This window comes from Alosa pseudoharengus, unplaced genomic scaffold (genome assembly GCF_046254945.1).
Source record: "Alosa pseudoharengus isolate Yale_2024_CS ecotype anadromous, Long Island Sound unplaced genomic scaffold, YU_APseudo_1.1 YU_APseudo_1.1_scf_12, whole genome shotgun sequence".
NCBI lineage: Eukaryota > Metazoa > Chordata > Actinopteri > Clupeiformes > Clupeidae > Alosa > Alosa pseudoharengus.
In genome coordinates this window covers 17,256,991-17,274,654 of record NW_027468587.1, presented here as the reverse complement: position 1 = coordinate 17,274,654, position 17,664 = coordinate 17,256,991, and the positions used below count along the sequence as shown (strand labels likewise).

The following is a 17,664-nucleotide window of genomic DNA, read 5'->3' as shown; positions in this document are numbered from 1 at the left end:
TTTGGAATAGAGATATCATCCCAAAATTATAAACTATGAACTATAAAATCAAAACGTTATACTTCCAATACAGTATACGGGTGATTCTCCAACTATGGTACTTTTTGGACCTGAACATTTTCAGAAAATGAAAATTTTTTAATTAAAATATTACTGGCATAATTTGTTTCCCCAGTATGCCTAGATACCTGCCCTGAAGTTGGCTGTACTGATTTTTATGGAAAAATATGTATTTTTTGACATTTTTCCAGACAATGGCAAAAGCAATGGTCATTTCCACAACCGAACAAAAACAAGCCAACCTGTCTACCTATCACTACCATGGAGACAGATGTGGAAAAGACGGTCGTGGAAATGACATTTTCCCACTTTCCCTCTAATATCTCATGTTTGACTAGCCTGTTAGTGTTAGTTTTAGAGTTAGCATTAAATAATCTCAAATTACACCTAATGAAATGGTAAAAATCCAGAATTTTTCCCATCGGAATGAATTATGAACGGTTCAGAAATGACGTACAATAAACATACTCGCGGTATTTCTCATATTTACCTTGATATATCTCCTATGTATTAACCTCTGCTGGGATCATTCTTTCATTCAGCCATGTGGATCCCTCTGGAGTGTCAGTTGCTATGGTTAATGAGTATACAAATCTAGAATACTGAGCCTGGGATTGCATTTTATGCAGAGGTGTGGAAATGACGGTGAACCCAAGGGACAAGTGTTTAACATGTTTAAAATATGCCAAATCGAAAAGAAATATAAAAACAAATAGTAGATTTCAATGAATTGGGTTATAATGCATACTTTCTGTTTGAATTTAAAATTATATCAGTATTAGATTTTAAGTGAGATAAGGTCGAAGACCCAAAGTCTGGCCTAGGGACAGAGGCAAAATAGTAAAAAACGCATATAAAATGTCTTATATTTTATAAAAAACAACAAAATTGAACAATGATTTTTTATATATAGGTTCCCCTAAATATGTAGTAAGTGTGAAAAAAATAAAAAAGTAGAAATGTTTTTTATTTTTTTAAATATATGTCAAGGACAGAAAAAGTACCATAGTTGGAGAATCACCCACACAGGCATAGCTTACACTTACATTAACAATGTCTATGTAGTGAACTATTGCTGGTATGGTTGTGAAACTTGAGTGAAGGGTGATAGTGCATGTCCCATCATGCTTAACCCTCAAGATATGAACCAAGACCCAGGTGTCCTGCAGGATGCCTTGCTCTCTCGGTCTCACCCAAAACTAAAGACTTTCCAGGTAGAGCAGTTAAACAGGACTGCATACTAGGGCTGTAACGATTTACGATTCGAAACCGAAATCGCGACATTCATATTCACGATACTGTGTCGCGGTGTGAAAAGGTAGAATCGCGACACACCCTTTCTAGTGTTTCACGCAGTGCTTTGCAGCTTATGCAGCCGCAAAAGCAACCCACAACTCCCGCTTTACTTATCGGTAGCCTACGTTGTCCAAAAACAAATAAATAAATAAATAATAATTTCATACCTCTCCTTGCTTTCATTGTAGACTATGTGTGCAACTTTACCAAACAGTATAGAAGTAAACCCCCTCTCCTTGCCCCGCTCTCTCTCGCGCTCCCTCTCACTCTCCCTCCCTCTCCTGCTCAATGAACACGCGCGACTTTAAAACATTCACAATCGTGAAAGCAAGGACGCATAGACGACTAGCTAAATTACTATTAAATCCGCTTAGCATCATTAGCATGCTGCACATATTTGTTTAAAACTCTTGCATTGAAGTTGACTGATCATCTCAATACCAACGTTTCCCAAAAGGGCCTGTCCCAAGGAGAACAAGTATTAGCCTACCTTGAAACTTAAACACACATGGGGAAACTGAACAGTCCAATCAGTAGACTATGATAGGCTAAGCTATATGCTACTTTGTTTACAATATTTCCAGGCTTCAACCAGACAGCTGAATTAAAAAAAAAAAATAGTAGGCCTAGGCTATAGACTAATCTGCATAAAGTGTGCTGTCATAAATATCAGTCATTCAGAAAAAATAATTTTATACCAGGATATAAAATAATAGATATATTATATTGTAATCCTCTGGTGTTCTAAGGGAGGCTATTAAAATGTTATTTAATAAAATGTCTAGCCCCCCCCCCCCAAAAAAAAGGGGGAAAAAAGAAAAATTTCATTATTGATAATTGGTGATTAGCCTTATTTATTTATTTATTTATTTATTTTTATTTATTTTTTTTTGGGGGGGGGGGTTTGAGGTCTGTTGTGTGATGTTGGTTTTCTGCTTAGATTATCTCTATTACCGTTAGGAAATGTCATTTTGTCTTCTAGTTGATTTCTTTGTGAAAAAGAGGTCTGAAGCTGATGACACACAAGGCAACTTTTTGAGCAATGCTGCTGTACATTCCAGAGTTTTACTGATCAGGCACGTTGCCAATGATGTTAGACATTTCCCTCCACTTCCTGGAGAACATGAAAAACATCAGTAAGCAAATTATTATGGTCATACAAATAGAACATGTGGAACCAGTTATGTGGTTTCCCACCAACATTGCACAAAAAAGTTGCCTGATCATCCCCTTTCGATGTTACTTCTCCTAATTTCAAAATTAAAAGTCAATATGGTCACATCATCTAAGTGAAGACCTCACTGAAGATCAGGAAAAGTCTATATGGTCACATCATCTAAGTGAAGACCTCACTGAAGATCAGGCAACACCTGTGGCTTTCTCTTATCTCTGCATCTCTCAGCCATGTGAAGTTCATCTTGAGCGAATACTGTTTGTCTGCCTTGCCGTACTCAATGAGGAAAGATTATCATTCCATTCATTACCAGACACACTTGAGACAACATGTTCAGTCTCTCATTCAACTGGAGCCAAATAACACAATAACATTACCAGGCTAAAAAAAAAAAAACTGTTGCCAGACAAGTTTAAACGTCATGTTCACATTCATCCCCACAAACCTAAACTTAAAGCTACATCCAAAGTTTTGGGGTCCTCTCTGACAGGACACATAAGCTACAAGCTTTTTCTCTGGCATTGCCGGCGATCACGGAACATGGCAACATGAAACCTGCTAGATCAGAGGTCTGTGCTCCCTGGAAATAATGAGTTAAGCCTATTGCAGCTGCAGAAAGGTCAGACACTTGACAAACGTGGCTCAGGCATGGAGTCAGAACCAGTCCAGTGCAGACAGAGGTAGACATACAGGACGGTGGGTGGGGTGCAGATAAACTGGCTGATAGGGATTCAGTCACCACTTTGCTATGGTCCTGACCTTAAACATCCATCTGTTTTAAGGCAGGGGCGTAGAGCACATAAACTAGACAGGAAAATCCCCTTTATTTCTATTCAATCTACAGTATGCTATTGGCAGATATCAGCTGAGAAGTGATATCCTTTCTATTAAATCCATACTTTTGCCAGCTGACAAGTGAGCACATAAACAGTATGTGTACGATCCACCATTGCATGTGCTAATATTGACTAAAAGGGAGAGCTAGAATAATGTATCTGCAAACATCTGGCGTGGAAAACAACAGCAGATGGCAGGCACATGGATCAAACAGTGCAAAAAGCTCTCTGATAACAGGCAGAGGAGGATAGCTATCTCTTGGATATGAGAGTCCTGCAGCCACTCCTCTTTCCAACCACCTGACCATCCAGGACTCAAAGACTTAATCTCAGTCCCTTGAGAGTAAAACACACACACACACACACACACACACACACACACACACACACACACACACACACACACACACACACACTCACAGGGAGAAAGCAGTGAGAAGACCAGCACACTGCAAACCTAACCTTTAAAACTATGCTCTGCACTGAAGGTGACCTGGACTCTACCTCATACAGGAATACAAACAGAAAGACGCCAACCCTCCCTCAACCTCCACCTCTCCCCAAACAAGATGTCCTACCTTGTCTCCGGTACGTCCGTGAGCACCACACAGCTAGCAGGGTGACAGCGTGCCCCAAAACCACCAGGGCGGGGAGCACGTTTTCAGGGGGGCTTGCCGGCATTAGGAGCAAGATAAGACCCGAGAGGAGACTGACCGCAGCGACAGGTGGGATGGCATGGGGTGAATGGGGTGGGGTGGGGTGAAAGGGGTGGGGTGGGGTGGGATGGGTTGTGGGTAGTAGGGGGTGGGTGGCGGTGGTGAGAGGAGGTTGTAGCGCGAGGAACGTCTGCGAGTGAAGAGGGGTTGGGCTCCGACCCTTTTTAAAAAAAGACTGGCAGCTAGAGTTCCCTACAGCTGGACGAGCAAAATGTGAAAAAGACGGAGTCCACACACGCACTCTCACAACCACACATACACCCACAACCACACTCCTTGTGTGCTACTCTCTTACTTCAGGGAAGAGAAGAAGCTCACCTACACTCCCACTTGTGATGGAATTCAAACACTCCCTGTTTCTTTCACCTACTGTAGTAACTTGGCCACACATGATGAACGGCAACATGGCTTTGCAAATAATGACCAAAGACCACCACGATTGCCTCTGCCGTTTCCGATAACACAGGGGATCCTTGCTTCACTCTGTCAGTCATGGCTGTAAACGCTACCTCCTCCTTGACATCCATCTTGAAGTATTTGGAAACCTCTTGTTTATGTCCTCATATTCTATCAGCATTGGTCGTATCCAAGATGAGGAACACAGCTAACACCAACTGTGGCTTTGCTTTTATTTGTAGGCACTTGTTTTTATTTGTATCACTGTATATCATTAATAGTTTTATTAAGAGTTTTTGTCTATCACCACTTACACAACAGCCTGAAATTTGCTTAGAAGAAGTAGAAAAAAAGAAGCAATTCTTGTTTTCAAAGGGTGGAGCTGGCAAGGTATTTTTCAAGGGAAGCCAAAACCAGTTTTAAGCCAAAAGAAATTTGGATATGGGTCTAATAATTTTCTTCCTTACCTTTTTGTTTTCGTAACTGAACTGTGCCCAAAATTGCTCTCTTTCAATTAAGAATTAATTGTTCACTGATAACAGTAAAAGTGTATCAACAAAATTGGCATTCAATTTAATATAACACTTTCCTCTTTCTCACATTCAAACTAGAGTGAAGTTTAAGTGACATAGCAAAGATTGGCATGACCACCCAAATCTCTGTCATCGCCAGTACATCTATTCCAGGTTTATGAGGTGTATCTTCATTTATTTATACCAGTACATTTACGTGGCTTCTGGAAAGACTCTCTGCGGTTGCACAACCTGAGCAAGGTTTTACCACCAAACAAACATGACCCTTCCTCCCTCCCTCACCACCCAGAGACCCGGACACGTCAACATCAAACAACTTGACTTGAAAGACTCTGACCAGGACCTTCCTTGGTCGCATGCTGTAACACAGGTGTGAGAGTTCTATGGATTTTACACAAATAGCGCAGCAGCACAGGCACTGAGCAGAGGCTCTCTGTGGTAACCCCCTAATTCTCAGACTCTCGTTCAACTTTGTCATGGTGCCACAGCTGTCAATCACGTCTGGTAAACACATAGCCACAGCCCAAACCAGCGGAGGAGGGGGACTTCGGGCAGACACCGACACAGGCAACTGGACAAGAGACCTAGCTCTCCGGAAAAGCAGTGTTTTTAAAATAAGCCGCAGCACATATCATGCGTCCACCATAGTGAGAACAGGTTTAAAAATGGAATAGAATTTCAGTACGGGTGCCCGAAGGTCGTGGATGTGTGAATGTGAGCATGTGTGTGTGTTAGTGAGAGAGAGAGAGAGAGAGTGAGTGGAAAGCGTCTCCCTTCCTCTCTGTAGCACAGCAACATTTCTCGCGCCGCGTCTGCCAAAACCACGCGCCGAACAGCCACACACAGAGACACACGCTCGCCGACAGACAAAACAAGACACTCTGCCCGAAGAACCGTCCGACCTTACCGGGTATAATCTTCATCTAGGTGCCGTGTTGAACCTGGAGACACCGCAGGTCACGAAGGAGAGACGGAGGAGCGGTCAGGGAGAGAGTGACACAGTAGGGGATATGAGGGGAGAGGAGAGGCACACTCGTTTGTTTGCTACGAGCTGCCCTGTTTCGTCCCCTTCTTAATTTTGACAGCCCGTGCCTGCTGCTTGGATATGTCAGCTGGCTCCCTGGTGGCTTCGTAATTAGCCAGCAGAGAGCGGGGGTGGGTGGGTGTGTGTGTGGGGGGGGGTCCTGCCTTGAGAGTGGGGGAGTGGGTCTGGGAAGGGGAGGGGAGGGTGAGTGCGGGTGGGGGGTGGTGCATAGGGGTATTAGAGCATGCAGGGAGATATAAATATCTTGCGGGCCGGACTGGTCATGGTGTCACAGTTAGAAGCTGATGAAACTGCCCTGGCGTCGGCTGGGTTGCTGCCACTCTAGGCCAGAGAGAGGCAGGCTTTTCCCCCAGATGAAAGTGCTATTCTGTCCCGATGAGATCACAGAACCCCGGCCTTATACTGAGATTTAGATAGATGTTTGTCATTCTGAGTGTGGACACACTATATACAGACTATAGTCCCAGAGTCAGAAATCTATATATATGTTAAAAACCATATACAGTATGTATTCTCATAAACCTTACCTAAGTGAATGAAGTAAAGGTTGATTCAAAATATTTTTTTTTTTTTTAGCTTGAGCAATAGTGTTGATCTAGCCAATCCCACAGTGTTCCACTAGAATAACCAGTATCCTAAAACATATATAAACTCCACCAAAGATGTTAATTCAACATTATACTTTTACATGAAGTCATGAGTCAAACGCAGAAAGTAGAAAACCAAACAACTCCCCCGACTGCCTCCATGTCCTCCAGCCAAATAACATCTTGTACCCTGACAAAAGTCATAAAGTGAAATCTGACCAACACATAAATTACACACACGACCAAGTGAACAGAGAGCAACCAACCTGCCAGGCGCTCAGCCCAACACAAACAGCCCACTCTGAACAGGTGGTGCTCAACTAGTTTTACGCTGGCTAAAACAAAAACAGCCAGAGGCCTGGGGAAAATAAAACAAGGAACTGAATGACATTATACAGCATACAGTACTGAGGTATGAGCATAGAGCAGGGTAGGGGAATGGACGCGAATGGATTACTGAGTAGCTCAGTCCGCTGGTGGTCTAGTTGGAAAATCTGAGCACAGGTCTCTAAATGCCAGTAAACACATTTATTTTTCTTGCAGGACAGATAGCTGGGATGGCTGGCATGGCTAAAGCTCCCAGTCTCCATAACCTATGGCACCCTCACACTTCGGGGACCCCACAAGACGCAAAGCACCCCTATATATATATAGCATGTTTTGCATTGCTGTGTTATTTTTGCTCCACAAATTACAATTGTGACTTATGGTGCTGACAGAATATCCACTTTTGTGCCTGATTTTTTCCCCCCTGCTGTGTATATACACTATGCTCCACTGTGTCTGTTTCTGAAGCTAGGAGTCTGGGATACGTGGGGCACCTTTCAGAGCAGTGTCGCTGGTAACCACATAATCAGTTCCATGCTTTCTGATCAAACGATCATGGAACATTGCCTTCTAATGTGATGATTAAACCTGTATGCCCTGAGGATGGTCGTCTGACCGAAAGCTTGTTGGTGAATACTCTTGCAAAGGATTTAAGTGTGCAGACAGTTCATTTTGAGATTTTCAGTTTTCGTTTGTCTAACACCTTTTTGATCGTGAGTGCGGTGTAACTCCTCCATAAACCTGTTTGCCCCAAATCATTGGGAGCATACCAGAACAACAATACTCAGTTACAGAGCTGAGTTAACATTGTTAAAAAAGTTGCCTTGTGACTTATCAGCTTAAATGGACTAACTTGTGAAGCTTTCTTAGAAACACTTGGCACAGCATGAACGCTTTGGACTTTATATGCACAACTGCCTAAGAGCCAAGGCATTCACCATCCAATCCAAAAGACACCTGCACTATAAGGGCCACTTCATGGTGCAAAAATAGTCACAGCCATCTAGATGGGGTTCTTCCTCCTGCAAAGTTAAACTGGGCCGGTCTAAAAACTGTCGGGGAATTGCTGAATTAGGAACCAGAGTGGGGAAGAAGCGGCAGTCGTCTCGCTTAACTTAACGAAGTGGAGGTGGCAAATGGTGTGACACACGCAAGTCATCTGAGCATGTGCAAAGGTCAGTGGTGGGGGGTGGAAGGGTGGAAAGGTGGGAGGGGGTGTGTTTCCGTGAGTTGATGTGCATTCCTGTACATCATCAAAGGGAATGCCTGGGGAATCCATAGGCATGAGGAGGATATGTCAGGCTGCCAAAAAAAGGCCGTGTCAACTTTATGAGAACAACTTCCCCAGCTTTGTGCTTTACAGGTGCCCTCATTCGAATATTTGTTGGGCTTCACCAAGGCAGATTAAAATCTAATAAGAGAAAGCCTCTCTCACCACAAGACATCACATGGCTGTGTGGTTCCATCACGCGAGTCTATGCCCTGAACGCTTGCCATGCAGAGTGACATTCATACAAGCCTTTCAATACCCACACAACTGCTGGGGACCTGGGGTCCTCCAAAGGGCTGGAGGCTGGAGGCAGCCTGTCTGAAGCATGAATTCACGACAGAGAGCATGTGCTTCGCCATACATCTCCACTTGGACTCTCAAGGCTCAAGGCTCTCCTTTACTACTGTACACGGAGTCCTCCAAAGAGACTGACTGACCAGCCGGCACTCATTATGCTGCAGTGAGAACTATAATCAAAACTGGTTCCAGCAGCTTTTCTGTCTCCCAAGCCAAAGCCAGAGGCACGCACTGGCAGGCAAAATGAAAAGACACTCACAAGGCTAGCAAAATGAAAAGAGGAAGAGAGAGAAAGAGAGAGAGAGAAAGAGAAAGAGAGAGAGAGAGAGAGAGAGAGAAGGGGAATGTCCAAAGGCCAGACAATCCTGCTATTTTTTATCTATTTGAACACAATAAACATCCTCTAACCATGTACTAATGTTTGTGGCTACCAATTGCCCCCACAATCTACACTGCAACTGCAACAATGTGTTTATGAAATCAACCCTGGGTGAAAATGGCATATCAGTTCCGGGTAAAGGATTTCTATCACAACCATCTGAGTGGGATTGTTTAAGGCGTCCACCTGTTTACCACACGATTCCCACGGGCGATGGGCACGAGCTGGGACACGAGGGGTCGGCATGCTCTTGCTCGCACACCAACACCTGGGCCCAGATTTCTGGTGTCGCTTTCACAGAACTCACGGGTGTGAAGGCACAACAAAAGCTATAGATAGTGTGTGTGTGTGTGTGTGTGTGTCAGAGAGAACTGAAGTCTCTTCTTATGTTCTTTTTTTTTCACACTGAGAAAGGTCACACTCATAATAAGCTTTGGCTTTCTTGAGCCGGGTCCAGAGTGTGAGTCATGCACAGCACCACAATCATATGCCATGAGAGGAGTGCAGGGACACTGAGGCACCAGTGGTCTGGTATTGAATTAGGCGAAACATGGTGGAATGAGTGGAGAGAACGAGAGAGAACGAAATGGCACGACCAACGTAGGAAAGATGGCGCGGCATGATGACCCCATCGGTATGAGGCTGCGGGGGCGTTTCTTCAAGAGCCGCCCTGTGACACCACACATCACACATACACAAATACATGCCTTTGGATTACTAGGGGCATAACACACTTTGACGTTGTGTTGTTCCTAAGGTATCGCATTACAGCTTGGCCCACATGGGCGTAGCTTTGAACTAGATATTACTCATTACCATTTACACATAATCACATCCATTTCTCATTTGAGTGTTTGAAAGGTAATTACTGTGTTCCCAGTCATAAATTATGTGCAAGAATATGTGATTGTTTTATTGGACAAAATGATATAACACTTGTTCAATTGTGTTTGAAAAAACACAAAATAGACAAAAATCTCTTAGCTTGCTACCCAAATGAACATTCCTGTCTGTTTCTGCTTAGACCTCTTACACCCAGCAGCTTTGAGGAGCAGACATTACCTCACAGAGTCTGGGCGTCTGAATATTACTGTGCAGGAGGGGGCGCCAGGGAGTTGGCTTTGAGCACAGCATGGAGTGAGTGCACAAAAGGTAGTCACTGGACCAAAGCTGAAGGTTGATCTCTTTGATTCAGAGTGAGAGAATTGTCTGATCTTTTTGTGAAGTTACGGAACAAATAATGGGCACTACAGAATAACCCACAGAATAAAAAGGCTCATCTTTGTTACAGAACTCCCAAGAATGACTCGTATCCTCTGAGGGAAAAAAAAATATTACAACCTGTGAAATCAACAGACACGCCCTGTAAACGCTGCCAAATCCAGATACACCCAGAGAACTGCGAGCCAAACATCACCTCTGTCTGACAGCCTGAAAACAACACACATGGGGCCTGCTCTGCCACTATTCAAACAAGATGCAAAATTGCATTTCAACCGTCTGACATTCAGAAACTTGACAAATGCTGCATACAGACCTCCAGAATCTCCACATGAAATGCATGTGTCAGAGAGCACATGGTTTTTTGAAAATGAAAACACCATGGAATGGGATGGGATGCGTGAGTGTTTTTGCTCTCTCTGAAGCCAAACACAGCAGAAGAGACTGCTGCCAACACACATTCCGGAGTGTTCCATTGCTCAATCTGGTACAAAAGCGAAGGCAGGCACTGGGTATGAATTAGCGTGGGTGAGTGTGTGAGGGAGTGTGTGTGTGTGTGTGTGTGTGTGAGTGGGGGTGTGATTGCCCTTATCTTTGGCATGCTCCATTGCATAATCTCTGCAGCCACACGAGCAACGCTTTCAAGTGGACCTCGGAGATGGACACCAGAAACCCGAAACCACAGAGCGGAGGGAAAAATCCTGCATGCTTCCTGTTTTAAACACAGATTCTAGAAAAATACAATGGAATGGGGCCCTTTCTCCACTGCCTGGTTCATTTTCTCATTTCCTCTTGCCATTTGACTCCTCTCCTGAGAGAGTGACAGGAGATGCACCTCGATTGGGGCCACCACCCATCTGACTGACAGGCTCAATCATCTCAGGCATGAGGTGTGTGTGTGTGTGTGTGGGGTGGGGGGCAAGCACAACAAAGATAGATCACTCCACCACGCATTGTGACCAGAGCCCGATGGTAAACGGCATTTATTTCCACAGAGCTGGAATTCCCCAGTTCCGCACCGTTGTTTTGGAAATGTGAAATCATGCTGTAAATCTTAAGGAGTTACAAGTCTGTCAGATATGTGCAGTGGTGCGTCTGCTATGCTCTGCTTCTCACTCTTGACTCGATTAAGAGCTTTCAGGGAGTGGCTGTGGTGGGAATCGAAGCCAATTTGCAAATTTTTAGTGAAACACACTTGTGGGCTGTTTTCATTCACGCCTAAATAGTTTGAACCTGACTAACAGGGATGATTGTTTCAGAAAAGTTCCATGGAAAATGATGGGATTTGCAGGCAGTCGTTGGATGACTAACTGACTGCTTTCTCACAAGTTCACAGCAAAACATTTCAATTACATGTTTGTGCTGCTATGGGCTTGGCTCACTATGGTCAAAGAGCTCTAAAGACGAAGACAAAGAACTCTAAAGAGCATTTAAAACTTAGAGACAACTTTCAGACAACAGACAGACAGCATCAAAATCCCCTAACAAGTTTGTTTGTTTTAAATACAAACAAGATGAGCCATTTGCTTCTGTTTCTGTTCTGCACTTGTGAAAACACGTGGTCACTAACCATAACACACCAAATGCCAACTCCATAACGGGCAGTGCACCATTCACCTTGACACTCCCCCCCTGAGCAAACACTCCCAGAAATGGCCCTAGCAACGGCTTCAGTGACATCACAGGTGCAGGACGGGAAGAGGAGAAGGGAGGAAAGAGAGAGAGTGAAAGAGATGAGAGGGGAAACGGAACTGGAACATTCTCAAACCTTCCTGGAAGTTCGGAAAGGTCTTCTCCTCTGGCTCGTCCAGGGAATGGTCCCATTCGTCTGGAGAACCAGCCCGCTGTTCAGCCATGGCCCCACCGGCCAGCAAGGCTCTCTCCATGGCCAGCTGCTCCAAGACATCATAGTCCAGGTCATCGCTCTCGGCTACGGGGGCCGACGGCACAGGCGGTGACCCTGGCGCTGTCGGGCTGCCAATCTGCTGCACCTCGATCACCTCCTCCACAACAACTATCTTCTTTCTCATGGTGCCGTCGGTGTCGGCGTCTGCGTCTGTCTCTGCCTCGACTTTACGCTTCTCTGCTTCGGAGCTCTCTCCCTTTGGCTGTGGTTTAGCAGCAGCAGCAGATGGGAGCTCACTGACGGCGATGACAGGCGGTGGTGGCGCTGACTGCAGATCCTTGCCCTGCTCGGAGGCCTGGGTATGGGAGAGCCTTTCCTCCCTCTCTCCTCTCTCAGGCTCTGCTGTAGCAGCAGCGGCAGCGAGAACGGCTGTGTGTTGTGCAACACTGGGAGGCTCCCCTTGCTCGTCGCGGGGGCTGGTCTTGTGAGCTGAGCCTGTTGCTGTTGTTGCTGCTGACGCTAGAGCTGCTGCGGGTGCTTTCCTCACAGAGGAGGATGTTTCCGCTCTCAGGACCTCCCGCTCGATTTTTTCTGCCCCATTCGTGGCTAGCTCCACCTCCCCTTTGTCTGCCGGGGCTTCGGTCTGCACAGCTGCTGCCGGACAGATTTCCTCAGGGCACATTCCTTCTGAAGGTATCTGCGGAGGGTCATTTGTCATTGTCGAACCTCGGGCTTTGGAAGACTCCACCTTTGTTGCCTTTTGCTCCACCACTACAGGTGGAGGAGTTGGGAGTGTCTCCTCAACAGGAGGAGCCGTTTGTTTTTGCTTTTTCTTTTTTGATTTCGAAACCTTTGGAGTAACATCACTCACAGCCTCAGCCTCGGGGGGAATATCAGCTGGTTTTCGTGGAGGTGGTGATAATTGAACGGGAGACGCTTCAGACTTGGCAGCCTCCTCGTGTTTCTTCAATTCAACTTTAACACTCTTCTCTTCCACTGTTATTTTTTCAACACACACAGTGGGTGGTCCTGCCTTTTTAGCGGCAGATGACGCAAAGGCATCTTCTGTCGCTTTCACTTCTAGCATGGCCTCTGCCTGATGAGAGATTGCAGGTGTCATGGCAGCCTCCAGGGATAGTCCCTTTGGCCCCTGCAGGTCATGACTAGCGCTAACCTCTTTGACCTCTGCCTTCTGCTGGACAGACACTTCTGCCTGGGGCTTGGCCAATTCTACAGGAATTTGTTGGCCAACGCTGTTTTGCTGAACAGGTTTTTGCGTTATCTTCACCTCTGTTTTCTTTTTAATGCTGTCTTTAGTTTCCTTTTTCGATGCCACTACATCAGTCTTCACAGCTGCTGGGGCTGCTACATTGACCACTGCCTCTGTTGATACTTTAGGGGGATCTTCTTTAGGCCTGGCATCAGCAGTCTTCACTTTGAAGTCTTGTCGTTCAACCTTCACCACCACCTCTTTGATTTCATCAACACCGTCTGTGAGAGTTTCGGCTGGTTTAGTTGTCTTGGGTTCCTTTGCCTTGGATTCTTTGCTTTTCTTCTGCTTCTCCACCTTAGCAGAAGATTCCACCTGAGTGACTGCGGCTTGGTCTGGTTTGTTGCTGGCCGTTTGGGTGAGTTTAGCTGTTCCCTGGGGTACTGGGGCAGGCACTTCTCTTTTGGACACCCCTAATCCAACTGCTGCAGCTGTAACTGCGGCTGTGGTGGCAATTTGTGCTTGATTGGAGAAAGTCATATCAGAGAGGGCTGTTGTGCTTTTGGTAGCCTGAGTGTTACCTCTGTGGTTTCCAGACACAACCTTCTCCTGCACTGTAAACATTGAAGTTGATTTGGTACTAACAGCATCCGTCAAAGGCCTCTCGGAGGCAGTCTCCATGGTGACCCTTTTCCCATAGCCCTGTTCCACCACACGCTCAGGTTCTGGGCGAAAAGCCCGTCCATTTCTCATAGGAGGCTGAGCTTGGTTCCCAGAATTCCATGATGCATTGGGCTTCTCTTGTTCCATAGCTATTGGGCGGCCTCGGAACCGAGGGGTTCTGTCAGCTGGCATCCCTTCTTCTGCGACTCCTCCCATCCTCTTGTGCCGGTATCCTTGGCGCTCCATCAGACCTTCCTGGCTTTCCATTCCGGGCTTGGGAACGTAAGACGTTGGACCCTCCACTGACTGGACCCGGGCAGCACGTTGGGCAAGGGCCAGGGTGGCAGCTGGCCGACGTACCCTCTGGAGAGGAGTTGGCACGATCTCGGCGGGCAGGTGCAGGTATTCCCGCAGGTAAACAATGCCCTCGTTGGTGAGATACCAGTAGAAGTGCCTCCACGCAAAAGTCTCCCTCACGTACCCCCGAGACTTCAGCGAGCCCATGGCGCGGATCACCTGCAGATTCTTCACCCCAGGGACATCGGGGTGCTTGGTTTGTGGGCGCTTGTCTTTCTTGGCCACCATGACGCCATCCCGAAAAAGCAGCTCGTAGATCGCCCTCAGGTCAGCGAGGGGCATCACCATTCCAGCCACCATTGTTGCTCCTCTGTCTGTGTGCCTCAAACAAGACTGACTGACTGACTAACTATGGCAAAAACCGTGTGTGCACACACACACACACACACCGCCCGCGCGCACACAACTGCCAAAAGGGAGAATGAATTAAATAATGACCTCACTCTTTCTGTCTGCTAGAGAGTCCAGTGGCAGAGCCGGCTGCCACGTGCTTCCAATGCAATAAAAAGAATGTATGAGTGTCTGCTCTGTTCTGTCCTGTCCTGTTGTCTTCCTCTGTCCTCTTCTCTTTGAGTGTCCTTTTTTCCAAGAGCGGGAAAAATGTCGCTTCACTCTCTTCTGAAAAACTTCCTTGAGGGAAGAGCGAAGTCAAATAAACTCCAGAGACTCGAGTCGAGTTCTCTCCTTCTCTCAGCCTTCCTTGGAAGTGAACACAGTCCGGGGTAGCAGAACAGCAGTGACAGCCGAGGGAGGTGGTGAGAGAGAGCGAGTGAGGGAGGGAGGGAGAGAAGGGGGGAGGAGAGAGAGAGAATAAGGCAGAGAAAAAGAGAGGGAGCAAGAGAGTGAGACAGAGAGAGAGAGAGAGAAAGAGAGAGAGCACACAGCCCCTCCTACCTTTCCTCAGCACTAAAAAAAAAATGTTGCCCGAAATAAAATCTGAGCAGGATGACGAGAACGTGGTCGGCAAGAATGAATGAAGCTAATGAAGTAAGAACAAGTGACGTACTAAAAATAAAAGAGAGATGGAAAGAGGCCGCGAAAAGCAAAAAGCTAAGTGAGAAGCACAGCTCTGAAGAGCTCCAGCACATGCAACTCACTAACTCCTGCTGGAGACGCCTACCCCACACTAAGGCAACATGCGTAACACACCCCTCAGTGTGTGTGTGTGTGTGTGTGTGTGTGTGTGTGTGTGTGTGTGTGTGTGTGTGTGTGTGTGTCTGTCATTCAGTGGCACTGGAAGAGAGAGTAGGTTGGGCTACGGGAAGATTAGGTATGAGGAAAAAGGAGACACCCTTTTCACATACCACCCTACATGTGAAACACACCACCAGTCATTCCCTCCCCTCCCAGAGTAAACTTTCTTTACACACTACATATCGAGTGACAGGCCTGCCTCTTGCCCTGCAGACACACAGAGGATATGCTGAGAGTTGTCGCAGCGCAATCAGAGCTAGGGCTGTATAAAATACAGGCTGTATAAAATACAATACAAAGACACTAAACCAAAATCATTCTGTGTGCACATGTGCATGTGTGTGTGTGTGTGTGCGCGCATGTGTGTGTGTGTGTGTGTGTATGTGTGTGTATGTGTGCGTGTGTGTGTGTTTGCTTGTGTGTGTGTGTGTGTGTGTGTGTATGTCGTATGATGGGAATGAGGAAATATAGCTAGGTAAATAATATACCAGAATGCTTACAAAAGAATGATTACTCAGGCAAAAAACTTTTTCAACAACCAGACAGTGATAAACTGTGCCTTTGTACACATTGTCCTAGTCCTGCCGTTGGTATGGTAATAACTACATGAGCAGAAACGACTAATAATATACTAAACAAACCTTTTACTCTTCAGCCCTTTAACTCTTCAACACACACACATACACACACACACACACACACACACACACACACACACACACACACACACACACACACACACACACTCTTGGGTCACTTTCAGGACCTACTATTATGTTTAACTGCACTAAAAGAGTAGGTTAGCAATGTGACATGCAACTGCATGTGGTCATCAGGTATGGACATATTCAATGTATGCACCACAGAGAGAGAGACAAGGAACAGGGAAATAGAAGGGTTGTGGTGGGAATACTCTGAAATGACACCTATAAATGTTTGGCTGAAGTGCTTTATTTAAATGATGCAACAGGCTGAAAGCTCCCCTGCTCTCGAAGTAGACTCCTTTATGGGCTTGTGGTCTTGATATAGACTCTGAACTCAAATTGCCTCTGAGGGAGTTCGCTATATAAAGACCTGTACATTACCCCTAACCTTTCCTAGCAACCAGGAACATGATATCAGATTTCTAATGGCCGTATAATTTCTCGTCTTCCAGCATCTGTCTCTCTCTCATCTTCTGTCTATTGGTAAGTGAGAGAGAGAGGAAGGAGAGAAGAGAGAAGAGGGGGGAAAGAGGGAGAGAGAGAGAGAGAGAGAGAGGGAGAGAGAGGGAGGTAATGGGTGACTAAAGATTGTGTGGTTTTAACAGAGTGATCATGGGAACAGTGAAGGCAACATCCATACTATTTGCAAAAACCACGTTGTACTTGTAGAAAAAAAAAAGACACACGCTTCCCTTTTTCCTGTTTACTGTTTAATCACCATGGTGACAGCCATACAGAGCGGCCAGCTCCAAGAAAGCCAAATATCCTCTTCCAGAAATGTCTCAGACCATAAATATGTGCACAAGACAGCTGCTACGGACACAGTGTCACATCTCAACAGCTGCCCACATCATCACCGTACACTTCATCAAACTATGCTGAAGTACAGCACCTGAGGCCGTCAAATACACACCCAACACCACCATAAAATGCACAACCCGCACAACTTTTACCACAACCGTACACAGTGGAGTGCTCATTTAGCAATTTTGCCCAATTAAAAAAAGCTGCAGCAAGTAGCCGCCTACATAGTAAGGTAATTACAGTCTTTATTGCCCATTCAGCAACAATATGCTTGTTACCTTCTCAGTGGCACTGCCGTTATAACCGTGCCAGACGGTTACATAAGCATGTAATTAAGTGGGCTTGCTATGGGCAAGTACGCATTGTTTTAACACTGATAACTTCATGAGGGTGCATGTGCGTGATCACGTATGCGTGGACATGTTCCTGCATATGTGTGTTTCAGACCAACAGCAACATTATGTCAATATCAGACCCATGAGCATGAAAGCAAAGGGGGGAATACAGGAAGTATATATAACATCCACCACCACTCTCTCTTAGTAAACTAGGACTGCGAGAGGCAGTGTGACCTGTGAACCCGGTAAGTCCATACAGAGCACAAAGTGAGCCATTTCGCAAGAACATCTATCACCAGCTCACCTCCCACTCCCACCACAGGAATTCAGCGGGAAAACTCTGAATTCGATGAAGAAATCAGACGTCTGAGAGATCTTACCATGCTGTGATTGATGTATTACACACCAGGT

At 45.9% G+C, this 17,664-nt stretch overlaps 1 protein-coding gene across 19 annotated transcripts in view; it reads right to left on the bottom strand.

Annotated features, from left to right (window-relative positions):
- The window catches only part of LOC143119064 (plectin-like), a 147,635-nt gene that overhangs the window by 61,916 nt on the left and 68,055 nt on the right, over positions 1 to 17,664 (bottom strand). For 6 of the 19 annotated variants that reach the window (XM_076280293.1, XM_076280291.1, XM_076280294.1 and 3 more), the window contains exon 1: positions 11,906 to 14,996. The exons of 10 other annotated variants lie outside the window; for them this stretch is intronic. In XM_076280293.1, the coding sequence (XP_076136408.1) occupies positions 11,906 to 14,513 (2,608 nt within the window). In that variant the 5' untranslated portion in view covers positions 14,514 to 14,996. Of the gene's footprint in view, positions 1 to 5,918; positions 6,065 to 11,905; positions 14,998 to 17,664 lie in introns of those variants that run through there. 3 more of the 19 variants (XM_076280290.1, XM_076280311.1, XM_076280310.1) reach the window with 3 other exon arrangements.